Source organism: Camelina sativa, chromosome 19, assembly GCF_030686135.1.
Source record: "Camelina sativa cultivar CO46 ecotype springtype chromosome 19, ASM3068613v1".
NCBI lineage: Eukaryota > Viridiplantae > Streptophyta > Magnoliopsida > Brassicales > Brassicaceae > Camelina > Camelina sativa.
This window is the reverse complement of record NC_141898.1, coordinates 25,921,026-25,947,059: the sequence shown is the minus strand read 5'-3', so window position 1 is coordinate 25,947,059 and position 26,034 is coordinate 25,921,026. Positions and strand designations below refer to the sequence as shown.

General features: G+C 39.5%; 4 protein-coding genes, 1 long non-coding RNA gene and 2 pseudogenes across 11 annotated transcripts; 2 read left to right on the top strand and 5 right to left on the bottom strand.

Annotated features, from left to right (window-relative positions):
• Positions 1-16: 16 nt before the first annotated feature.
• LOC147921039 (putative pre-mRNA-splicing factor ATP-dependent RNA helicase DEAH5 pseudogene) lies at positions 17-1,118 on the bottom strand (annotated as a pseudogene). Its single transcript, XR_015591001.1, has one exon. The product of XR_015591001.1 is annotated as a putative pre-mRNA-splicing factor ATP-dependent RNA helicase DEAH5 pseudogene (transcript).
• Positions 1,119-1,966: 848 nt separating this feature from the next.
• Positions 1,967-3,048, top strand: LOC104768069 (putative uncharacterized protein YDL057W; annotated as a pseudogene).
• Positions 3,049-3,636: 588 nt separating this feature from the next.
• Positions 3,637-6,874, bottom strand: LOC147921038 (AP-5 complex subunit mu). Of its 6 annotated transcripts, none has more exons than XM_087501831.1 (9): positions 6,511-6,874; positions 6,302-6,433; positions 5,876-6,214; positions 5,503-5,786; positions 4,537-5,405; positions 4,414-4,470; positions 4,278-4,325; positions 4,023-4,185; positions 3,637-3,887 (listed from the first exon to the last, which is right to left on the bottom strand). In XM_087501831.1, the coding sequence occupies exons 1-8, from the start codon at positions 6,579-6,581 to the stop codon at positions 4,120-4,122; spliced, it is 1,866 nt and encodes a 621-aa protein (XP_087357957.1). In that variant the 5' UTR covers positions 6,582-6,874; the 3' UTR covers positions 3,637-3,887; positions 4,023-4,119. The 6 variants fall into 6 exon arrangements, with proteins under 6 accessions (XP_087357957.1, XP_087357958.1, XP_087357960.1 ...); XM_087501832.1 differs by having other exon boundaries at positions 4,066-4,185; XM_087501834.1 differs by having other exon boundaries at positions 5,503-5,736.
• Positions 6,875-8,185: 1,311 nt separating this feature from the next.
• LOC147921037 (protein HEAT STRESS TOLERANT DWD 1-like) lies at positions 8,186-11,092 on the bottom strand. Its single transcript, XM_087500603.1, has 12 exons — positions 10,920-11,092; positions 10,650-10,804; positions 10,310-10,388; positions 10,033-10,218; positions 9,829-9,927; positions 9,528-9,696; positions 9,332-9,435; positions 9,115-9,254; positions 8,951-9,023; positions 8,751-8,866; positions 8,548-8,665; positions 8,186-8,456 (listed from the first exon to the last, which is right to left on the bottom strand). The coding sequence occupies exons 1-12, from the start codon at positions 10,962-10,964 to the stop codon at positions 8,322-8,324; spliced, it is 1,419 nt and encodes a 472-aa protein (XP_087356729.1). The 5' UTR covers positions 10,965-11,092; the 3' UTR covers positions 8,186-8,321.
• A 78-nt stretch (positions 11,093-11,170) lies between these two features.
• On the bottom strand, positions 11,171-13,032 carry LOC147921036 (uncharacterized). Its single transcript, XM_087500604.1, has 2 exons — positions 12,637-13,032; positions 11,171-11,850 (listed from the first exon to the last, which is right to left on the bottom strand). Exons 1-2 carry the CDS (start codon positions 12,743-12,745, stop codon positions 11,321-11,323), a joined length of 639 nt encoding a protein of 212 aa, XP_087356730.1. The 5' UTR covers positions 12,746-13,032; the 3' UTR covers positions 11,171-11,320.
• Positions 13,033-13,444: 412 nt separating this feature from the next.
• On the bottom strand, positions 13,445-17,219 carry LOC147921035 (WD-40 repeat-containing protein MSI4-like). Its single transcript, XM_087500602.1, has 15 exons — positions 16,801-17,219; positions 16,320-16,383; positions 16,112-16,198; positions 15,940-16,002; positions 15,694-15,759; positions 15,475-15,549; positions 15,262-15,337; positions 15,002-15,188; positions 14,809-14,890; positions 14,657-14,730; positions 14,454-14,565; positions 14,296-14,370; positions 14,118-14,185; positions 13,934-14,033; positions 13,445-13,838 (listed from the first exon to the last, which is right to left on the bottom strand). The coding sequence occupies exons 1-15, from the start codon at positions 17,079-17,081 to the stop codon at positions 13,737-13,739; spliced, it is 1,512 nt and encodes a 503-aa protein (XP_087356728.1). The 5' UTR covers positions 17,082-17,219; the 3' UTR covers positions 13,445-13,736.
• A 195-nt stretch (positions 17,220-17,414) lies between these two features.
• LOC147921034 (uncharacterized) lies at positions 17,415-18,736 on the top strand. The gene is made up of 3 exons (XR_015590503.1): positions 17,415-17,693; positions 18,021-18,093; positions 18,480-18,736. It is a non-coding gene; the product is annotated as an uncharacterized LOC147921034 (long non-coding RNA).
• Positions 18,737-26,034: the final 7,298 nt, after the last annotated feature.

Here is a 26,034-nt window from a genome sequence, read left to right as displayed (position 1 = left end):
CTGAGTACACCCGATCTTTCCCTTTGTTGTGTAACCTGACTCGGCAAGGTACTGAGTTACCTGTGTTGTCTTTCCAGAACCAGTCTCACCAATGACCACCAACACTTAGTTATCATGCAAAGCCTGTATAAGTTCTTTTTTAAACTTGTGTATCGGAAGGCTCTCTCTTTGTTCCTGAATAGAAAGCTTAGATCTCTGTCCAAAAGTAGGAGTTTTTCCAAAGGCATCCTTCTTCCACTCAGGCATGTCATAAGCAGATAAGCCAACACCTCTAAGCTCTTGAGCAAGATGTCTTTCACCAGTTTCAGGGATAGGGTCTTCCCATGGACGATTCAGATCCTTGGGGATTGAGTCAAGCATTGTTCTTTGCTGCTGTTCCCTCATCTCTCTCCTCTCCTTGGTGAGGGCGGACTGAAGTGCAGCTGCGCGACTCAAGGAACCCTCTGGATGTTTGATGATCTTAACCGGAGACATGTCAACAGAGTAGCTAGTTTGCCCTTGTAAGAAAGCAGGTTCGTCTTCATTCATCTCAATCTCAATCTCAACTTCTTCTTCAGCACCTTCCTCTACATAAAGCATCCCATCTCCATCCTCATCAACTCCTCTCAAAACACCAGAGGCACTCAACTGTTTCGCTTCCCACCTCTCAGGAGAGCTCATCTTCTTCATTAATGGCCTACGTGAAGAAGGTGCAACATCATTCTCCTCTACAATCCTGATTCCTGAAATCCCAGTCTTAGTTACTTGTCCATCCTTTGTTCTATACGAATCATCTTCATCTGATGAAGGCTTCCTCAGAGGAAAACCTTTGAATTTGACATCCTCACCTTCCTCTCTCTTCTTCTCAGACTTAGGCTTCGGAGGAAAAATCGCGTGGATTACAGTTAACAACGACCGGACGAAGTAATCAGGCATCTCCGCGCCTTGCTCCTTAAGCGTCTTATCGAATTCATCTACAGTCTCGGAGTGACGACCGAGATCGATGATGAACTCTGCCAAAACTTTCTCCGCGGATCCTCCTAGATGCGTTTCTAACTCGTTGCAGACATTGGATACGAGAGAGAGGTGATTCAGTTTGTTAAGCCCTTCTTTCTCCATTGCCGAAATCGAAAGCAGTCACAACGAGAGAATCCAACAAGACTGATTTCTAGGGTTTCTTTGTTTAGACCGACACGTTATATGTATTCATGAGATTTAAATAATACTAATAATTAAATGAAAATTTAAATAATTAATTCATGTCTCCCAATATACTTTTTTTAATTTAGCCATTTGAGAAAAATACCCAAAACAAAAAGAAAAAAATAGTTACAAAATCAGGGAAATCTCTATTGAAAAATAAAATTAGGTCATGTGTATTGGTAGGTTCTCACTAAATTTCTCAGAATAAAAATAAATATAAAAAAAAAAATATTTTAATAAAAAAGAAGGAGATCTTATGAGATCTTCCGAGAAACCTTGAGAAACTCATAAGATCTATTACTCATGTGACACATGACATTTTCTAAGTTGTTAGAATTTGTTATAATAAATTAACTCCACAAAAAATTTAAAATCTTAATTAAACAGTTTATTTGTTATTATTTGTTATTTTTTTATTTTTTATAAATCATAAAATAAAACTAGCTATTTAACAAGTTCCATTTTGCATAATATTATTTAGTTCATATTATTTTAAAGTAATATTAGTTGATATTATATAAAATATAACTAATTAATAAAATTAAATATATTTAATAAATAATTTAGTTTGTTAATAAAATATTAATAATATTAAGATAAAATACAAAATAAATATTCAAATAAAATTATCTTAAAATATAAAATTATATTAAAAATAATAATATTGTAAGAATGAGAAACTCATTGGATTTCTCGCACCAATGGACATACAAAATTAATCAAAAGTTCTCAAATTTCTCTACACTAAAAAAACTAATATTATATTAGCGAGAGATTCATTTGAGTCTCTACCAATGCACATGGTTTTGCTCCTTTTTACTTGTCTCGTGTTTCAAGTTTCAACCCTCTCTCTCAGGGTTTTAAGCCTTTGGTAAATAGGGTTCCGCAAAGTCTTCTTCTCTACGATTACGATTTCGAGAGGATGGAAAAAAATTGTGGGATGAAGATCGAGATCCCCAACAGCCGCAACGAGACGCTCGTGGGTTTGCTTCACGAAACCGGATCAAAAGAAGTTGTGGTCTTGTGCCATGGATTCAGATCGAACAAGGACAACGCCATCTCAAGAAACCGGCTATTGCTTTAGAGGAAGAAAAGATCAGCTCTTTTCGTTTCGATTTCTCTGGTAACGGAGACAGCCAAGGCGATTTCCACTATGGTAACTTCAACAGCGAAGCTGATGATGATCTTCATTACGTTATCCAACACTTGTCTAACAAGATGAACCGTGTGGTTCCTGTGATCCTCGGGCATAGTAAAGGAGCTGATGTGGTTCTTTTCTATGCTTCAAAGTATCGTGACAACATCCGTAATGTGGTTAATATCTCTGGACGTTTTGATCTCAAGAAAGGTGTACGACTCGGAGATAACTATCTTGAAAGGATTAAGGAACAAGGATTCATCGATGGTGTAGAGGGCCAGTCTTGTTTTCGTGTTACGCAGGAGTCGTTAATGGATAGGTTGAACACTGATATGCACGAAGCTTGTCTCAAGATTGACAAAGATTGCAAAGTCTTGACGGTTCATGGTTCGGATGACACGGTTGTACCTGTTGAAGATGCCAAGGAGTTTGCAAAGGTTATACCAAACCACAAGCTGGAGATTGTGCAAGGAGCTAATCATGGTTACAAAAATCATCAAGAGCCATTGGTTGCAACGGGTTGTGGAGTTTATTAAGACAGTGATTCTTGAACAACAACTAGTTAGTTTGTCTTTGGGAGATTGCTCATCATCATCATCATGATGTTACATTCTTGCCGTTTGCTTTTCCCTTTTTGTTCTAGTACTGTTCCATTGTATGAGCAGAATACAACATTATTTTTGTCCATAAAGTCTTGTTTGATTACAATAATTTCTGTCTTATCATTATTATACAAGCAGAGGCAGAGATAATTTATCATCAGAACCAGCAACAATCCCTTGGTGATTGGATGCTAAGACAATGCAGCTACCGTAGTGGACCTAGTTATCATTGTAATCAAATCCAACACCACCAAGGTTTAACACATTATTTGCTACGAAACACTGATAACACTGAACCAAGAAAAGACTCTTTATCTCTCATTCTAATTACCAAATCCAGAGTTAAATCAACACAAAATTTACCAGTCTTAAAGCTGCTTTACGAATTGCTCACGAGAGACGAGACCTCCACAGTCAGGATTGACAAAGACATGGAGGGTCTTCGCAGTTCGTGGATCGAATGATGACCTGTGGAGATGCCAAGGTCATACCAAACCACAAGCTGGAAATTGCACACCGAGAATGTTTATAAACCCTTAGTTACATTCGCTGCATCCAATCAAAATTTTGATATGTATTTTTCCGTTTAAAAATTACAATGAAGGCGAAATGCTTTTAACTATTTGGCTTATGTTCCTGGAGAAGAGAATGTTATTCAAAATTGACATTTTGTCACAACTGAAATCAATCAACCCATGATGAAAACCTTGAAAGTTTTGAAAGAGAGTATTATAGCTCTTGAAACAAAATGTTCAATGAAAGGACTGAGAGAGTACAATACAAAACTATGCGTAATACTTTTACAGATTTCAGACAGAGACTGGGGTCTTTCAGGCAGGTAGCTCAGACGGGAGGGTGTTCTGAATGTTGTAAGGTATTAAGATGTTGAAACCATCACCAGCAGTTGATATGATCATCCCCGGAATCTGGTTGTGCCAGTGAAGTTCCTTCAAGTCCTTTTGTCCCTGGGGTTCCCAATAAACAAGGTTATCAGACAAAAAACAAACATGGATCAAAATCAAACAAACCCGAGGCAATGATGCTAAAGTAAAAACATTCAATCTTCTTTTATCTTTAAGAAACAACAATAATGTACATACATTTAAAGATTTCACACTCTAGAAACAGACAAACAAATCGCACTTCCTCTGGGATGAGAAAACAAAACACCAGTGAGGGACAAGAGACTTGGCGGTTTTACAAGACGGCTGCAGATGGAGCCTTCCCCAATGTGTTCCACAATATATAATCCCCTGATGTCACCTGTTAACGCACACATATTATGTACGAGTCTATTTATCAACCATTTCATGGGGGCTTTCAGATTTCTATACTATATATTGGCAGTGTCTTACCTGAGCAGAAAACTCAACTGGCGACTTTGTGGTTGGGTAGATATTGACCTGGCAAAAACAAAGCGAGGCGATAATAAAGTCAGGTAATCCTGCTATGACACTGTCAACTAAATCATTCCAACTTGCAAAAGCTTACTGATTTTGTGTCGATTGACATTCGTGATACAGATGCCCCGGCTATCTTGAATGAGACCTGTAAACCAGAAGATATATTTTGAACAACAACCAATTGAAAAAAGGAAGCAAAAGACATACATACCTTGGCATAGTCATATGCTTGCCAGCAGAACGGTTCCTCCAACTCAACTGCTGGAAGATCCTTGTTCATTTTCTCCACCAAGAAGTCCTCCACGTTCACCACATTCTCTGCACCCTCACCCTCGCTCTCTTCTTCATCCCCATCCCCTCTTCTCTTGCTCTGCAATGGGCTAAATTTGATTGTCCCAGGGAAAGTTGCCTCAAGGCTTTTTCCAGAAAGACTACGTCCGCTGCCCAGAATCCTCCACTCAACAGAGTGCTCTGTGGTTAAAACAGTCCCAGCTGACGGGGTCCCATCAAATGCCACTATCCGTCTCCGTGGAAAGGGCATAGTGATAGTGCAAAATTCCATTGACAGAGGAGACTTGTAACCTTCCATGAGGTGGACCTTGAAGAGGAATGCACCCTCGTCTTCTGAGACCATTGATAGCTGATAGAAACCTTTCACTGGTGGTCCGAGCCCACAACCTGCCTGGTATCGCATGAGAACAAAGTTACCGAAGGGAGGCAGGAAAACAATGTTCTGCTTGTCAATCCCATGTGCTGGCACTTGGGCACATGGATGGAAAGATATAGCTTCGATGTGGGCTGTACTCAGCCCTGCTAGAGGAAACGATACGTCAGGCAGCCCTTCTAGCTCTGCCCGACAGTTTATCTGTCCGGCAACAGATACATTATCAGGAATCTCATCGCGGTCGTACATTGCAGCGTTCACGGTCTCATGAATTGTGAACAATAGCCTTTGCTTTCCTTTGTACAAGTATGGCTTCCATGCTGGTTGCTTAAGTTCCTGGGGAGGAGGATCAGCAGAGGAAAAGCCATTCGCCTTCATAGCAAAAATATTAGACAAGCTGAGGTCTAATGGGGTACCTGCAGAAGGGATGAAAAGAAAGCAATCAGGAGGATACAAAATGATCTAGCAGAGAACAGAATAGACCATCAACGACAGAGGGATAATAATACTAACCAAACGGCATAGCACTAGCGATAAAATTCCTAAGTAAATCTCTATCGAGTAACCTAGACCCTGATTTGGGAGCATCCGAGGATGTAGATCCAGATGTTGCAGCTCCAGACGGGGAAGAAGATGCAAGAGGTGCAGCAACAGGTTTTGCCCTGGATGAGATACCAATGCTTCCAGTGAGTGAATCAAACAAGCCCCCAACTGATGGTGAGGCACTCACAACAACCTCAGGTTCAACTGTATCACCAGAAATGATGTCAGCAAATGCATGAGCCACCATGAAAGCCCTACAACATGAGTGCGAAAAGACCACAAGGTTTAAATATTACAAGTGGTAACCATGAGAGAGTAGGAGGAGGAGAAGTTAATAAAGTACCCAGTGATGGAGGAAATGTTAAGCAAGAGAGACGACAAACTGAAATCTTCACCAACGGCTGGACCACAGTCAGATCTCCTAGATAAGGTGAGGTAATCCTTCATCTCCCTTGGGTTAACCAAAGGCAAAACGAGGATGGAGTAAAGGGATTTGGTGTGGAGAGCAATGGGCCAGAGAATGTTCTTCTCAGGCTGCTCGTTATCTCCATCATCATCATCATCATCTTGTTGGCTTAAACGAAGACTGATAATATGACGAGCGATGGGATCATCAACCCAAGAATCTGATCCTTTAGTCGATTGAGCTACACGTATGCCGTATCCACGAGTAGAGCCTTCCCTAATTCGGGATTACAAGAAATTCATCATGTTTTACATTTTGAGAGCTACCAAGAAAGAGAGAGAGAGAGAGAGAGAGAGAGAGTACCGTCTCTTTCTTCGAGTGAAAGCATTGGAGAGTTGCTGATCGGTGGGGAGTCTAGGAAGATCTAAGTCAGTGCTTTCGTTTCCCGACTTGTAAGCGGAGGAGCACCATTGCTTCTCGACGACCGGGAACCTCCTGAATTGAATTGAATTTTAAGAGTAGGGATTGGGGGCGAAAGAATGAGAGATGTTTTTTGGGGAAATAGAAAAAACCTGGAGAAGACAACATTGTCCTGATTGTTGTTGATGATCCAGAGAGCTCTGACACTGCAACCAGATTGCATAATTTGTAGATGAAATCCCCCGCGATGCAGTAACTTCGCCGTCTCCGCCGCACCTTCAAGAAATCCGTCGACGCGCCCCTGAGATCAAATTCTTGCCTCACCGATTCGTATATGGAATCGGCGGAGTTTGGGACCAGTGCAGGCGGCGCTGGTTGATTACGTGGCGAACGGTGGTGGAGGAGGTTACGAGAGGATCGTAAGAGCGGTGTTGGTGGAGAAAATAGATGCGGTGGTCCGGCAAAAGCAGACGGCGAGGTTGTTGGTAGAGACTATGTCGCCGAAATGCGAATTCAAAGTGTTTCATTGATGACACATAAGATAAGACAATTAGATAAAAATTTAATTTAATTTTTAAATTAATGTGGATTATAATTTCATATGAATATTTATGTTTATGGACTATGCTACTACTATGGAGTAGCCCTCGGCGTTCAGATTTTCGGTTCGGTTTGGATCGAATCGGATTTTCGGTTCGGTTTAGATCGGATCGGATTTTTCGAATTTCGAATTTTGGATTTTTCGGATCTATAATTCTAAAATCCGTTCGGATATTTTCAAATTTTAGATTTGGATCAAATTCAGATCAGATTTTTCGGGTTCAGATTCGGTTATCCGAAATACTCAAAAATCTAAAATTTTCTGTCCAAATCTATTCAAACTACTTTAAATGAACCAAAATATCTAAAAATTACGCTTATGTTTTTACCTAAATATATTCAAAAATAGTTGTAATTCATGAAAATATTTAAAATATCCAAAAATTTAAACTTTTAGACACCTAAGTTATTACAACTTATAAGTATTACTAAGATATTATTACTATGTATTTTTATTTTGGGCATGTTCGGATATCCATTCGGATTTCGGTTCGGATCGGGTTCGGATTTTCGGATCCTTAAATTCAAAATCCGTTCGGATATTTCTAAATTTTCGGTTCGAATCGGATTGGATTTTTAGATCACATGATGACCGAGTATACTGTCTATACAAGCAGAGAGGCAGAGATCATTTATTATCAGAAGCAGCAACAAACCCTTTGGTGATTGGATGCTAAAACAATGCAGCTACCATAATATGGTCACGGTAATCAAACCCCCAGCTTTAACACATTTGCTACGCAACACTGGTAACACTTAACCCTACGCAACACTGGTAACACTTAACCAAGAAAGGATCCTTACCTCGATCTCATTCTAATTACCAAATCCAGAGTTAAAAAAGCTGCTTTATGAAGTGCTCACGAGAGACGAGACCTCCACAGTCAGGATTGTCAAAGAATGGAGGGTCTTCACTGTTTGTGGATCGGATGATAACCTGTGGAAGATGCCAAGGTCATACCAAACCACAAGCTGGAAATTGCGCAAGGAGAAACATTGCTATACTGCTAAACATCCAAGTCAAATATGTTTATAAACCCTCAAGTTACATTCGCTGCATTCAATCCAAATTTTGATATGTATCTTTCGGTTTTAAAATTACGATCAAGGCGACCACTTTCAAATTCTACCAGCTTCTAACTATTTATTTGGCTTATGTTCCTGGAGAAGAGAATGTTATATTCAATCAAAATTGACATTTTGTCACAACTGAAATCAACCAACAGATGATGAAAACCTTGAAAGTTTTGAAAGAGAGTATAGTAGTTACTTGAAACAAAAAAGTTCAATGGAAGAACTGAGAGAGTACAATACAAAACTATGCGTAATACTTTTAAGAGAATTCAGACAAAGACTGGGTCTTTCAGGCAGGTAGCTCAGACGGAAGTGTGTTCTGAATGTTGTAAGGCATTAAGATGTTGAAACCATCACCAGCAGTTGATATGATCATCCCCGGAATCTGGTTGTGCCAGTGAAGTTCCTTCAAGTCCTTTTGTCCCTGGGGTTCCCAATAAACAAGGTTATCAGACAAAAATAAAACACATGGATCAAACAAACCCGAGGCAATGATGCTAAAGTAAAAATGTTACTTGGTGAACGAAGAGAAGCTGAGGAGGCAAGTCTTGAGGTGTGTTCACTTGCTCCTTGGTCTGTGCTTTGAACTCTGCCTCTTCTTCTTCATCCTTCTCTAAGGATAGATCCCATATCCTGCAAACACAACAGATAGCAAAAATCAATTGATACAGCTTGCAGGTTTTTCTGAAGAGAATAGGTGTACTGTTTTCTGGCTTACGTGAGCTGGTGATCACTGGATGTGACTGCAAGTGTTGAGGCTTCATGAGCGCTCCATTCAATTGACGTAATAGGATGCTTATGGTACTCAAAATGTGCTACCACAGCATCTCCACCCTAGTTCAAGATACATATGCTACTATATCAGAATCTTGTTAAGAGATTGCCAAGGAAAATATAAAGCTACGGTTAAAAACCTACTTTGACCAGTCTAAGATCACGAATGGAGAATGTCCCGTCATCACTTCCTGAGGCCAACATGCAACTAGCCAGCCTTCACGAAAAAAGAAAAATTAATATTGAGCCATTTGTGGGTAATACCACATCCAACAGAATAAAGTTATACAGAATAGAGGCACAAGAACCTGTTCCATGAGATTACATTCACATCTGCGTTATGTGCCTTGAAAGATAATGCAGGTGACTTCCCAAGTCGGATGTCCCAGACTGCAACACTCCCATCCACAGAACATGAAGCAAACACGTTTTCCTCGGCTGGACTCCACTGGAATAAAGAAAAAGAATGTTCAGCGAAAAGGAAATGGTACCAGCAGACATACAATTTAGCTGCAAGCAGTTTACTTGTAGATCTTCAACACTTGCAGTGTGTCCGGCAAACGGAATGGGATCAACAGTCCAGGAACCAGAAGCTGGCTGCCACAAGTGAATCATACTCTTGCAGTCCCCTAGCCAGTGGAAAAATAGATAAATTTGTTGACTATATTGAAAAGTATATGTAACTGTTTGAGTGTTGCAGAAATTTCTGAGGTAAATATACCGGAAAGAAGTCTTCCAGCGGTTGCAGGGCTCCAATCTAAAGCATAGCCTTCGTCTTTGTGGCCGGAAAAGTTAACTAAGGGCGCTTGGTTAAGAACTGGTGCAGTTCCATCTTTACCTTCTGTTTCTGATTCGGCTAAAGCATTAAGATGAGAGCTCATGTCCCACACCTGCCAAAAAACACAAAAGCTAATCCACTATAACAAAGACACATATAAACAACCACCCAATCTACGTAAGTAGACACAAAAATATATCCATATTGCCCAAATGCTGAGCTAATAACAAGGACATAATCTTACCTGTACATGACCAGAATCTTCCCAAGAGACACAGATATGAGAATTTTGTGGCATTGCACGTATACGGTTAACGCATCCATGGTGAGCAACCCTGCGAACCTGTATATCAAAATTTCAGAGACAAATAAGCAACCAGGAGAACTCTCTTGAGTTCAGAGAGGACAGATATTATTAACAGAAGATTTAAAACGAATCAAGAATTACCTGAATATTTGGAGTTTTGGAAGCTTCATCGTCGCTTTCCTCATCGCTGTCACTGTCATCTTCATCATCCTCATCCTCCATAGCATCTTCACCATTCCCTACTGTCTTGGGAACAACATCACGTCTCTTACCAGATACGTTGGTGATTTTAAATAATCCTATGGAGTTATGAGCTGCTTTCTCAGCCTAAAGAAATGTATTTACAGGAGTTAAAAACTTACCACAAGATTTTAGAAGCAAGAATACATACGAAGATATAAAAAATTGCAAAACATACTTGAGTACCAGCCACCATATAAAGTGTGTGAGGAAACTCAGTTCGGTTCAAACCCAACTTATCAGCCAAAATGTCGAAACTGAAGAAGGGAATAGAAAGCCATCAAATCACCAAAACTTGCATAGTAATCATTCACAGACACTAAACTTCTTAACTTAATGCATCAAACATTAAGATAATATACTGGCTAAATGCTAATACATTTAGAACATATAAAATTATCTCTTACAATCTCTAAAGTCTCACGCTTTCTGCTAAATTACATGAATACAATCCATTCTAGATTCACCACTTCGACTTAAACAAGAACACATGGATATAATTACAAATGAAAATTTACCTCAGACAGGGCCAACCAACATGGAACCCATGAAGAGAATTATAAGCAGAAGGGTCACACTGCAGTTCCTCTCCATCTTCGAGCGTATCAACACCTGGTTGCCAAACCCTAGTTGGTATCGATGGTATCTCGGAAGAAGACGCCTCTGCCTTCTTCTGTTAAATTCCACCAAAAAAAAACAAATCCAATTCACGCAAATTAGGTTTTGATTTGAGGAAATCAGATTGAAGAATTGAGCAAGAGAGCAAGTACAGATTCAAAAGTTCGAACCTTGTTCTTCCTCTTTGACTTCTTAGGGTTTAAGCTGCGAACCATTTTCTCCTCGTTCTGATTCTAATTTACTAATTACTACTCTGTGAAGAAGGGACGAAGATGATCAATTTAGGATTCTTCAGCTGCTCTAGGGTTTAAGCTATTTATACCCTCCTCCTCAGAAACACCTTATGTTTAATTGAATTTATTTTGAAGTCCTTTTATCTTATAAGAAATAAAACATTACCCTATAGTTTATAAAATTACCATTCTCAACCCCAAGAAGTCACATTTATAACTGTTCTTTGAGGACTTATGCTATTCGTTGATTAGAGTAACAATCATAGTAGTAGAACTAAAAAGACAACGTTCAATTTGGTGTACTAACAAAAAAAATCAAGTACACTTAGTTTCTGTTTCTACTTGGAGAAGAATTTGTCCCAGTCACGTAGGGAAGAATCAACGGAATCATCAGGGAGAAGTTTGGGAATCCTATCGGCGCGAATGAACTGTTTCAGAATAGCTTTCTCTTCGTCGATTCGTTTCTTTTCTTTTCTGTCTTTTGGTTCCATCTTCCTTTCCTCTTCCAAGATCCACTTGAACAGCTCCTTTTGCTCATCTTCTGGAATCGGTTTCCTTGCTACCTTTACAGGCTCGGTTGACACAGTCTGAAACATCGGCTGATCAACTGCATCTGTGAACTCAAACAGCGGATCCAGTTCAGGGACCGGTTTGGTTTCTTGCTTCTCCGGTAATGCACTTTCTGCTTCCGTAGCCTTGTTATTAGTCTCTGCAACTCTGCTGTCGTCTACACCTTTCTTCTCGACATCATCAGTGTTGACAACACCCTTTTTCACACCACCTTTGTTTCTGGCCTCGCTGCTCTTTTTCCCTTTCTTCTTCTCATCCGCATCAATGTCTTTTTCTCGTTTTATCGCAAATATATAAGCTGCAGAAACAAGGGATCAAAAAATTCAGCAAAAACATTGAAGTGGACCACCATGAATGCTGCTATATCATATTCAAACTGCTTATAATGCCAGACATCAAACATGCTTTTCTCAATTATGATTCAGACCAAGCTTATAGTTCTGACAACAAAACAGAATCGAGATGGGGGGTTTAGTTTAGTGAGAGTATGTTATAGAAAGCTAGTTTAAAAACTATGCTGAAACATTAATAAGAATGAGCACAGGACAATAAGATGTGCAATCATGTCCATGAATCAGAAAAATTTACAAGAAGTTGAGTGCACCCTCTATTCAATGTAACTGTTTAGCCAAGATATATAATAATATACACACACACACACACACACACACACACACACACACAGAGAGAGAGATAGAGATAGAGATAGAGATAGTTGTTTATAAATACTACCGTTCCTATCCCTGAAAACATCAACAGTGGCTGAGATGAAAGTCCAAGACAATGTCCATTCAATGAGCATGCTCTAACTCTAATATCATAGAAGTACGATATAATCAAACAATCAAGGAGTAATGTCATGGAATAATGAGCGTTCTTGGAGAATCAAAGCAAAGGGAAAAGGTGCAAGTACTAAGATTGTAAGCATAATTTATGACTACTACTGCTAGAAGAATTTGTCTAGTTTCTTGAAACATTAGTAAAGAAAAGGAAACAAATTTCTCAGCTAGGCATTACATCAAACACATTACGGGCGTAATAAAACTAAGAAAACCCAATTATATAAAGTAATGAAATTTCAAACCTGCAAAACCGAGATTGAAGATCATCGTAGCTCGCCAGCCTACTTTCTGAAGTTTGGAGACCACTTTCTGAGGAGGTTCGGATCCAGACGGAGATGATGATGATTCCATCGATTCCTCCAATGGAGAGATTTCGCGAAACCCCCCGCCCGACTTAAAAAGAGTTTCTCGAGCAAATTAAGTATCGTCGGAAAAATTAAAGATAATGTAGGTGTGACGTCTATAAAACCCTAATTTGATGAATTTGCTTCCCTGCCCTTTTTCTCAAGCAATACATTGATTGATTCTCTCTTTACACTTTTTTGTTCTTCGTATTGAATGATCTTCTTCTCTTCTCTGACTGATCTTGACAGACGTATGATTCTGCCTGCGATTGGGTTTTGGAAAGTCTCTAGCTCATCAAGAGACTTCTTGATAAAGCCTATTTATTAAGCCTGGGGGACCATTAACGTAAAAAGCCCATTAAAAAAAAAGTAAAAGCAAACCTTTTCATAAACCCTTTTATCTTATTTTTATTGTACAGTCTTAAATTATATGACCAAAAGGGTTAGTGATTGATTGATTGTGGTCAACGAATTGATTACCAGATTGTAATAAACTCTGTTTAGGGTTTTACATAAGATAATAATCACGAAGTCCTCTATTGCTAAATGTGACGAGAACAAAATTCTTACCAGTTTACAAATTTCACGCTGCTTTTATACTGTATTTTACATTTTAATCTAAATAAGAGAATACGGCTATGTTATTTTTGCCACAAGCTCGATGCAACGGGGTTGCTCTGGGTCTCTGGCTTCAGAGAAGGAATTATTAGGTTCAGGCCAAGCATTGAAAACTTTAACCAAAACACATAAAAAGTTGGTCCGATCCGATTAACATCTCAGTTGGACAAAACCAGCACCTAAGAGTCTGATGGAAACATGATCAAGAACCAAAGCCATGTACCCCTAAATGGTTTTGAAACGTCCTAAAAGCTACCAATATCTCAAAAGACGAACCAGAGTTTCAAAAACCCAAGACTCCTCGCTAAACCGACATCTAAACCACATTAGTTTAACATAGACGATAAATAGATAGACCACGGCACTTTATTTCTTTACTCTCAAGGTTTGGAGGCACAAGTCATTACATGCGACTTGAACTTCTCCAGTTCTTGCAGGACTTCGTCTTCTGGTCTGTAAATCAAGTCACTCATCCTCCATATCTGCCAAAGACGAACGTAAAAACAACATTTTCAGTTTTATCGAAAATAATTGCATATCGACTTGTTGAGGTACCACGAAAGTGTTTGAAGGTTACCTGCAATGTTCCACCTCCACCAGTCGTCTCACAGTCATCAGAAACACTGACAATAGTCCAAGGGTCCGACGCATTCCAGTGGAAATCAACAACTTTGTCCCTAAGAAAGTATACAAATGAAGGAACTTAGAAGTAAGTTAATGAGAAAAGCAAACAAGGGACTTATGATTAAGTCCTTAAGAACCTGTGACCAGCATGCTGGAAGAAGAGTCCAGCAGGGCTTTTAGCTGCACGACCAGACTTCTTACTGACCTGATAAATACTCAAACAAAACAAACATGAGAACAATGAATTGTCTTTCTGTGATGAAAGTGAAGAAAGGTTGACTTCAGACATATCTGAGTGAAATTATATGTACACACCATGTCATAATCCCAGATGTTCAAAAGACCATCTTCTGCAGAACTCCCAAAAACAGATGACTTATCCGGAGACCACTAAAATGATTAACAAGATGGTGTCAGTGGGTTAATCGATATACATCATACTAGAAGAATAAAAATATAGCATTTGTTGAAACCTGAACACAAAGAACAGCAGCTTTGTGGCCCTCAAATTTGTAAATAGGCGAACCGACTCCATTTGAGGTAAGGCTCCTACGGTCATACAACCGGACAGTATTGTCTGCTGACCTGAAACATTCAACTATTAATTAGTATATGTATGCATATGCTAAACGTTTTCTTACTTCATATATTAAGTGTGTATGAATAATCTCCATACCCTGTCAGGATCAGATTGTCGTCATGAGGATTCCAATCGACACAATGAAGATCAGCATCATGCGCCTTCGCAACCTGGTGAACACAAAGCAAAAATAAAGATAAAAGAAGATAAATTTTCAAACTTTTGATAAGATTAAGAAGATAGAGTACCTTGGTGACAGGGTTTGTGCCAGTTCTTGCATCCCATAGTATCAGGCAAGAATCATCACCAACACTGCAGAATTCTTGTGCACTTCACGACATAAAAGTTTGCCAGTAGCATCATTAGAAAAGCATGAAAAATTATGTGTTTTGCATCAAAAAAATACGAGATCAGAAGGAGGAGTCTGTTCTATGAAGTTACCTCGTTGGGCTGAATGCCACATCTTCAACAGTATCTTCATGGCCATGATATACACCTCGGGGGCCAACAGAAGGACTCTCATTCTTATCACTACCTTCACCAGTCTGTTTGACGATAGATCCAGAAGCTGTCCCAGCAGTTGTGATGTGGTCCTGGATACTCCACAAAACAACTGATTTGTCCTTGCCTAAGAGAACAAATTTCGTATGAGAAACTGGCAAACCACAGGATTGGACATTACAAATCACAGAAACAAAAACCTCCAGAGAGCACAAAGGGTTCAGTTGGGCACATTGCAAGAGCAAATTCAGCATTATCTTGGTGTCCAGTTAGTATCTGCAATAAAGATGGTTCAGATGATGCAAACAACTAGCACTATCTAAGAAGATATCACTTCCACTGATGAGATTAGAACACACAAAAATGAAGCGCAAGCAATAATTTGCAACAACAGTTCACGAAAGCGGTCATACCAAATCCGGTCGGGAATTTGCAGCTCCAAGCACCGCATGACGGTTTGGTTGCGTTTCAACATCCCATATGAGCACCTGGAAGCAAAGTATTGTATTCAGATAACTGAAACTGGGAATACGTCCAAAACAAAGGATTCTCTTTGACTGCCAAATAGAGAGGTAACACCGACATATTTCGAGTTGCTATGACCAGAACAAAATAGAAGAAGCAAAACTTACATCAGGACTGTCGGTGTGAGTAGCAACAATCTTACTGTTCTGCGGGAGTTCCCTGATTCTGTTAACCTGCAATTGCAAATTGGTGATGAATACACATCAAAACAGGGTTTACTTTCACCAAAATGCCAAACTGAGTAACTTCATGCATTGGTTTGAACAGCTACGCAGATACAGTTAATGCACCAAATAGAAATAGAAGCAACAATGTCGATACAGTAATATCTCGAGAGTAGACAGTTATCGCACCTCTCCAGGGTGAATGATGGTCTTGTACTTCTTCACAAATGGAGAACGTGCTTCTTCATTGAACTGAACATTAGCAGAAGATATTGAATAACTGTCATGACAGGAAATCCTTGGGGGAGGATAATAAGGAAAAAGGCACAAGATTAGTAGGAAAAGCCCACTAATAAATTACCTGAGATATGTGCTCTGCTGCAGCGACCCTTGGCTTAACAACTTCGCAATTGGCTATGACCAGAGTATTAGGCACACTGCCATCAGTCTGGTGACACAACCAAGAAAGATACAGATGTGATGAGAAATAGACAGATACTCTGAGAACGTGAGGCAACTAACTGGTACGTTTATAGCGAGTAAGATACAAAAGAAAGTGAAAACCCTACTTGCTCTGAGAGATACAGACGCTGGCGATTCTTGTAGGTCGCTTGGTCAAGCTGAGGACCCCATCTGTTAAAAAATCAAACAACAATTCACCAAATGAAACCTCTTTAGCACAAGAACTAAAAAGACTTTCATCAGATATGTAAACAGCTGAAACCTACAAATTTCCTCAAAAATCATTTGTAACACACCAAAACCATTGAATAGAACAACATAAATATATCTGAAAACTTAAAGGAAATAAGCACAAGATCCAAAACGCTAAACACCAAACCCTAACTGGAATATTCGAAAAAAAAATCTCACTTAAACCCAGAAATCGAGAAAATGTATCTCTCAGCAATTTTTGTTTTGTTCTTCAAATTAAGCAGAAATGCAACTCAATCCACACATCGTAATGTTCAAAGATAACCCAGGAACACAAATTAAGCGGAAGATGACGATTTTAAGCGAAACCCTAGAAGAGAAAAAAGTGGAGGAGACCTGCAAGAGAGTGAAGGCCAGACGAGGTTGTGGTTGGCGAGCCAATCGTAGAGAATGGGGACGAGACCTTTCCACTGAGAGTACTTCTCGTCGACGCTCGGCTGCTGCTGCGACGTTTTCTTCCCGCTTTCCTTCATTTTGCCACCTTGCTGAGACGACGGCGTCTGAGAATCGTCCTTGTTTTTAGGTTTCCGACCTCTCTTCTTCGGCCCAGAAGCTACGGTTCCTCCGCTCGGCGTCGTCGCTTGAGGAGACACTGCTGCTGCTTCGTCGCTCTCCATTTCTCTCTCTCTCTCTCTCTCTCTCTTCTTTCGTCTCTTTTTTGTCTTTTCTTCAGTATTGTTTGTATCCTCTCTCCTCTTCGCCTCTCACAAACAAATCAACCACCGTTCCACTTTCATTTTATTTTTTATTTATTTAATTATACGATATTAAAAAATAAATTAATTATAGAATAATTTTCAAATATATCACCAATTTAAGTTTTTATTCCAAAACTAGCACACACTTTTAATTATTCCAAATTTAGCACAATTTTAATTTTAGAGAAATTATCTAAATAAAAAAAATTAAATAAAACTAAAAGAAAGGAGAAAACGCAGCGGTCACCGTCTATACAAAAAACCTAAAAACTTTCAGTTGAATTCTAGAAATTCAGAGGAGGAGAAGGACAAAGAGCAAAATAGGGTACATATGGGGAAGAAGCAAGGAGAGAGAGGAAAAGCTTTGATTTGGAGGATTGATGCAGCAAATGAAATCAGAGATGATGTTGATTGCCGCGATTGAAATCAGCAATTGCATTCCCGACATTGAAGAAGAGCCCAAGCATGAATCTAAAGACCAAAGAGATCTTCGAGCTCTAGTTCAGAAAGACGAGATACCCAAGCTTTGAGGTCCCATTCCCTATCTCTAATTTTAATTTGAATAATTTAGTTGGTGTTGGATTTGGAGAGTTTTTTGATTTGTGACCTTCAACAAGGATAAATCCCATGACAAAGGTGACGAAGGTTTTGTTTTTTTTGCTCCATTGTTTAGAACATATCGATCGTATTGATTTGTTACCAAAAGTTCTTTTACCTTTCGTAAAAACAGTAAATTTGATTTTGAATATAATGGATTGTTTCCTCTACCATGTCAATACAATTTCTAGGATTATTTGTCTACTATTCATGATCTGTTTGTATCTTCTCGAAATTTACGTTAGTTGATAACAAATGCAGGGAAGCGTAGAGTTGAGTGGAGTCTAATATAAACAATTGGTCAAGTCATTTCTAGTTGAAGAAAATTAGAGTGGTGAGTTTTTTTTTCTTTGCTAATAAAACTAAAGCATTAGCAGTAGTGATTATTTGATTTCATAGTATATGGATATGGAATTTCATGGTCAAGGTTGTGTACATTATACTTCCTTGTAGACACTAATCACTAGCTTCACTTCAATTTCCTCTTTTAGCGTAGTGGAATTCTATTAAATGTAATAGAGAGTCCTTTTCACTTTTTGTGTTAGCACAGGGAAAGTTGTGATGGTTTTGGGATTTAATAATTTTGATTGTTGCATGTTTATTGTTTGTTGATTGTATATTGATGTATTTCTTAGTCATATTTGAAGATTAAGGAAGCATTGTTGAGAATTGATGAAGAATTTCCTGAAATTAATTCACTGAGTTCATTTTTTAACACAGGAAATAGGGTTGAAGGTTTCTCTAAGCTAGGTGATGTACATGCAGATGACACAAGATGCAAGTATGCTTTGGATATATGTAGATGAGACTGTGTTCTTTTATCCAATTTTACTCTATATGTTGTTTAGAAATATATAATGCTTGAGAAACATTTTTAGATTATTTGGTACGTGTATGATGTATAACATTCTCGCATATATATGTTAGCACTTTGCCTTAACTATGACTGAACTTCATAAATGATTATAGGAAATTCAGATAGGATTGTATGAAATTCGGGAAGGGTATATGAAATTCAGGAAGGATTTCCTTGAACTTCATGATGATTTTCATAAAAAAATTTAGATTTCCAAACATCAGAATATGCACAAAAATGAAATCATTATCCCTCACTAATGGAGTAATCTACTAATATTTGACACACTGATCCAAAATACACAAAAATATATATTTAGAAACACATATATTTAAATTTATGAAGGGTTCAATAATATTTAGGAATCACTTCTTGAAATTCATGATGGTCTTCGTAAAAATAATAGTAACAAATATTACATATTAAAGTGTTCTTGCTTAAATTCAGGATAGTTTTGGATGCTCCACCATGGAACATCTTGTTCATCATCAACTCTACGTTTCTTCTTTGGAACAACATACTCAACTTCCTTACACTGTTTCTTTCTTCTTTGCTGAAATCAATATGTAAACAAAAAAACCCACGTTACAATATAACACATCAAAGATATCACACACTTCGCCAACACAAGACACAAGATAATTCTATTTTGTAAAGAAACATTTCGAAGACATCATAGACATAACACTAAAATACTTCATATAATCCATTCACGAAGGTCTTCCTAATATTTACGGACCCCTTCCTAAATTTTCAACAATGCTTCCTGAATTTTAGACAAGGCTTAATTCCAATCATTATTTATGTGAGAAACTCTATGATGATTAACATATGAATGAAATTCCAAAGTAATAAGCAAACAGACCTCTAACAATAACACTAGTAGTTACCATTCTCATAAAACCATTCCAAATTTGTCTAGCTTAAATGAATGGGACAATTCTAAGACTGAAACTTCTTCAAAAAAAAACCCTCGGATCAGTACAAGAAGAACACAAATTTAAGTTAAACTGAGTAAAGTCGTTGCTGTTCTCTAAAATATAAAACAAAAACCTCAAATAGAAGAAGTAAAAGAAAGAAACAAACCTTATCTCAATTATCAGGAACTTCAACTTCACCATCTTGAATCTTGTTGAATATCCTTTGGATCTTTACCATCCACAGTAGACCCAACAGAAACACAAGTCCCCAAGATCTCTCTCACTAAACCACTAAATTCCTTATGAGTGGCCTTATGATCCTTGCGATCTCAATCACATCACCAAACATAATGCTTAATGTTCTCCACCTTCTCCAGCTCTTTTAACACCGTTATGACCAGCGCCGCTGCCGACAAAAACCACTGTGACCTTCGCATGACGAATCTGTACCCAATAGCGCCGCTGCCGACGGTTCAACACCACCATTAGCCTCTCTCTAATTCGACCTCAAAGCAAAATTTTGGGAGATTTTATTGAATCCACATTCTTCAAAAATTAGATCTAACCAAAAATGCAGGGGAGAAGAACACAATCTCATGATGATTCACTTTGGGTTAAAGGAGACAAGGAGGAGCTCGTGAGAATCAGCAATAAGAATTGGGTAATCTCCGGTGAGAACGCAAGAATATGGGCCATCTCCATTTTAGATATTTTGTGAGAGGTTAGGTAAAGAAACGATGTGAAACAAAGAAATTATGTCAATTCTTTCCCATTTTTTAATTTTTTTTTAATTATTATATTTATTCATAAATGGTAGCTTTGGAAAATTTGAGAGTGTGTGCTAAATTTGGAAGAAAAACTTAGATTAGTGCTATTGAAGGGTATTTCTCTTAATTATACTATTCTTTTGCCAAACATTTTTTAATTAAATTATCTTTCTTCGTCATCAACCAAACTGATAAGATTGTAAACGGATATCAGATAATATTAAGCTCAATCGATATATAAAGCAGGTGATTAGATAATCATCTTATCTAAATCACTTACCCTTAGATCCCACGCATGAGAAATTGTACATCAATTTTACATAAAAAGCCAGATACATTGCATCTTCTTATTTATAATTGAGGTGAACCGCTTAAGCCAGATATTCTTCCTCAACAACCACGTGTGTTCATCGTCTCGCTTCTCATAAAATATCTGCATCCAACGGTCCTCTTAATTAGCATCTTCACACGTGTCAGTCGCCGCACGTGCTGCCTTCTTCCTTACGTCGTAAACCTGGAGTGGTTTATCAATACCCCTTTCGCAAACAAGTTTGTCCTCAAGCGACAGTGTGGGAAATTGCTGCTGGAGCTCCTTCAAGTTCTCCCACGTTGTCTCATGAGCGGGCAACCCCTTCCAAGAAACCAGTGCTACCATTTGACCTTGCGGGTTGTAAACGCGTAGCCAGGACAGCCTCGGGAATCAGAACAAGTTCATCGTTGTCAGTAAAAGAAGAAGGCAGGGGGAGAACCTGGTGATGAGAGCCCAACACCTGCTTCAACTGGGAAACATGGAAAACCGGGTGAATCTTGGAAGTAGGAGGTAACTGCAGGCGATAAGCAGCTTTGCCAATCCGTTCGAGGATCCGAAAAGGCCCATAGTACTTAGCGGCCAACTTCTGGGTGATGCGTTTGACAATTCACTGTTGGCGGTAGGGACGCAGCTTGAGATATACCCAAGAGTCAACAGCAAACTTAACATCCCGGCGGCGTTTGTTAGCATTGTTCTTCATCAGTTGCTGAGCGTGAAGAAAATGTGCCTTGATGCCAGTGAGCATGGAGTCCCATTCCAAGAGCATTTTCTCCAATTCGAAATTCTGAGAAGAATGAGCTTTGTAGGGGAGCAGAGGAGGGGGATCACGACCATAAACAACCTTGAAAGGTTTGGACTGCAGGGAAGTATGAAAAGATGTGTTATACCACAGCTCTGCCCACGGTAGAAACTTGGCCCACGACCGAGGATGAGTAGAAGCAAAGCACCTTAAGTATGTTTCCAGGCAACAGTTAAGGACCTCTGTTTGACCATCAGACTGGGGATGGAAGGCGGTAATGTATTTGAGTTTTGTACCTGGCTGCTTGAAGCAGTCCTTCCAAAAGTAACTCAGAAAAATGCAGTCCCTATCGGAGACAATAGCTGCTGGGAAACCCATGGAGACGAACCACTTCATGAATAAACTTCTGAGCGACCTCTTGAGCAGAAAACGGGTGGCACAATCCTATAAAATGATCAAACTTACTAAGACAGTCCATGACAACCAATATGACATTCACGCCTTGAGACATAGGCAAAAATTCAATAAAGTACATGCTCACCTCGTCCCAAACTTGACCAGGAATAGGCAGCGGTTGCTAGAGACCAGCAGGAGAGAGGGTAGAAGTCTTATGAGTTTGACACACTACACACTCAACAACATATTGTTGCACATCCTTGAGCATTCCCCACCAATGAAAAGATAGCAGAATTCTTTTCAGGGTCTTGGGCACTCCCGAGTGTCCGCCAAACTGACTATCATGGAAAGTCTCGAGAATCAGTGGAATGAAGCATGATTTAGGCGGTAGGAGTAACCTGTTCTTGTGCCACAGCTTCCCGTCGCGTACTGTATAGCCTTTCGATGCAAGAACCTGTGGGTCTTTCTTCATCAAGCGCTGCAACTCAACACAACTGTCAAATTCCTTGTAAATATCCTCCAGGTGCAGACTTGTTGGTACTGTCAAAGCGAACAAACTCAACGTGGAAACCAACACCGGTGTCTGAGAAATTCGGGAAACACCATCCGCAGCTTAGTTGTCTATACCTGGTCTGCAAAGGATGTCAAACTCATACAACAACAGTTTGATGAACCACTTCCGGTAATCCATGGTGACCTCGCGTTGTTCCAACATAAATTTGAGGCTTTTTTGGTCAGTGTGAACAACAAGCCGACGTCCCAATTGTTATTCAGAGCTTTAGAGTACAGGCCACTTTGAAAGAACTTCCATAACTCACATTTTGACGTGTCTATGGAAAGATGAAAGAGTCATCTTTCTCCTCGAAGTAGAATCAAGTCAATCCGTTCACTCACCAGGAAGTTATTCCCGATTTACCGAGACGTGTTATAAACCGACGAGAAGATAATTTTGAAGGCAAGTGGACTTTAATGACGGCCAGATTAGCAACCATCACGACGTCCCGTCCCGGAGGAGTGACGGTCCAGAACCTTCCTCAGCCGCCCCTTGTCCTGCACTCAACAAAAAAGACGTTTTTACCCTTACAAAACCCTAAGCCTTCAAAAACCCTATAAATACTCTTCTAAACCTAGGGTTTAGTGTGTGCAATAATTGGAGCAGCCTAGAGACATGACCAGAGGAGCAGCCGATGACCTGAAGCTCTCTCTCGTCCCTCTCTTGCAGGCTTTGAAGATCCACTAACTCTTTCTATTTCTTTGTTCCATCGTTTGTTCTAGTTCTCTAAAGGAAGAAGATCCTCACAACTTTGTTTGACAATCATTGAAGTAATATCTAAAACCCTTTTCTCTATTTATTCTTTTATGTTTATGAATTGTTTAAACATAGCTTTGATAATTCTCTTAAACATGCTAGAGTAGTTTTATAGTTGGGTTTAAAGGGATAATCAAAGGGAGGAGATGATCTTAGTTTATGTGGCAACTTTTAGGGTTTGTTAGATTTCTATTATGTTTATTCTATACTTTAATTCTAAGTCTTTGCTTAATGCTTTAAGTTAGCCTCATGAACTATCTATGATCTAAAGTGTGTGTGCGTCGCCAAAAACTTGCATGTGTGCTTGACCTTGCTTAGATGTGTGTCGTGTCATAGGAATCACATACCACTTACCTATGGAACTTCATGGATTATAATCGAACCTGTTTTAAATGCTTTGATTTATGCGTCGTTGCCTGCGAAAGTTGAGTAACGGAGTATAGGGATCTTTGACGGTTAGCTTTTGATCTATAAGTTAACGGTTCATTCGTGTTTCGTAATCCGAGTCTTAGATAAACAAACCAACCCTAAACTTTCCTAGATATATAGATCATTGATCCCCTGCGATTTCCCTTGATGCTCAACGCTTGTCTCATTTATTTTACTTGCTTTTTATTTACGTTATTGCTTACTTACGACCGTGACAACCCAAACCCTATTTTTATTGAGTCCTAGCCTTGCATCTCTTCTGACGGATTTTATAAAAAACAACTCTCTCTCTGTGTGATCGATCCTTAAAGACTACAACCGATTAACTGTGCACTTATAGTAGTTGTATGATCTTTTTAAGGTAAAAGATTTTGAAGCGAAATATCACACGCATCACAAGCTTTTTGGCGTCGTTGCCGGGGAGAGATTGTTTGTTTACAAGAGTTTAGAAACTAGAGTAACGTCTAGGACACCTTGCTTTTTAATTTTTTCTTTTTGATTTTCACTTGTTTCAGGAGACCTTGAGGATGAACCTCGACGCTCTCCCAGGAGATTTTGAGAATCTCACAATCGCACAACTCATGTCACATTATCGAGCCACGGACGGAGACCCATCCGGTCCGCAAGCTCACTCGCTGCAAGGTCCTTGCCTTGGTCACTCTCGGCCAGTTCATGTACCACCACTTAGGCGCCCTTGTCGCCGCTCTCTCACTCGACTATCTTAAGGCCGAGCATTCATGGGACCAGCTTACTGGCCAGCTGACCATTCTTTCACGCCGTACCATGCGGACGTGCCATGCTTTGCAATGGACCATCACTTTGATCCGCAATAAGTCATGAATGTCGATGTCAAAGAAATTTTTTTCTATGACACTCGAAAACCAATCACTTTAAGGAGTTCTCACATGAAGACAAGCTCATGAAGATGATGGAAGAGCTTATATCAAGTTAAGAGGTGGCTGATAAAGTTCTGAATGCAAAATAATAAGTAATAATAATAATAATAAAAAAATATAATAATCTAAACTAGTGGTCCCATACCCACTAGCCACCTAACCACAAACAACCAACAATGAAAATAACCAATACCATCAAACCAATAAACCAATAATAATTCATAACCATTAAATCAATAAACCAAACAACATGAATCACATACAGAAGGCAGACAACAACCAATCGAGTCACTAGAACATCTTCCTTTTCATTGCCTTGATTCCACGATCACACTTTGCCTTTACCTGCACCACAAACAGAAATTGAGATGCATGAGTATTTAATAAACACTCAGTAAGGCAATCCTCCCATCTTTTGGGCTATACACACAAACAATAGAAACATCTCTAACCATCAACCAACAATCAATAACCAAACAATAACAAACCAAGACTCTGCATCGACCGACACCAACCGATGCATCGACCGACACCAACCGGGGTTGCATCGACTGACACAAGCTTGAATCGACCAATGCAAGGGACACTTGCATCGACCGACACACACACTGCATCGACCGACGCATGCTTGACATTGCATGAAATCGCTAATTGCAACGACCGACACCTCCACATGGCATCGACCGATGCTCCTAGGTCAATACGCGCCGTCCTTGCATTGCATCGACCGATGCACAAAGTGCATCGACCGACGCACATGCCGAGCACCGTGTTTCCCCAAAGATTCTCGGCGGATCTCCGTTCCTACACCAACAAAACTCGATCCCAAGCCGCAAGAAAGCTTCCCAAAGCCCCAAATAACATTTTAACAAGCCAAACAACACATAAACAAACAGATCAGAGACAGGCCCAACTTAGATAAGCCATTCTCATGCACTTACCTTTGAAAAGAAGATTTTGAACCTCAAACAGACAAAAAAACGCTCCTAGGAAGCTCCTACTACAATCCCAACTACAGATCTCTACAGGAACAGCCTCAAATCTCCCAAAATCCTCAAGAACACTCAAGAACTTTTTCTCTCTTTTCTTTTCTCTCAAAAACGGCCAAACTTGTCTAATGACGACAAAATTCGACTTAAGGATTTTCCCTAACCCCAAAACGCAGCGTTGAACTTAAGTCAAACCACACAAAATCGACCTTGCATCGACCGATGCACATAGTGCATCGATCGATGCATCCCCTAAACCGGAAATCCGGTTCGCGGATGTTACAATTCTCCCCTACCAACATAGATTTGTCCTCAAATCTCGAGCAACCATTGGCTAAGGGCTCCCGTGCAACCGTCTCCACAGCCCACACTCCTCCGACCGACCCACGAAGGTCACCTCTATGTGATACACTCCCGTTCCAGACATTATTTGCTCTCGACTTTTTGACCTTCCCTTTAACTCATAGGCCTCAACCTTGAGTTTTTATTGGCTCTTCATCAGGCAGAAACCTGCATGCCATAATATTGGCTCCTCATCGGGCCTAAGCCCGCATGCCACAATATATAAGGAAGTCCAATATTTGTCTCTCGGGTTGCCACCCTACAATGCATCCCCGGATCGTCATCCGAAGTCGGTATACCAACCATACTCCCAAGCCACAGA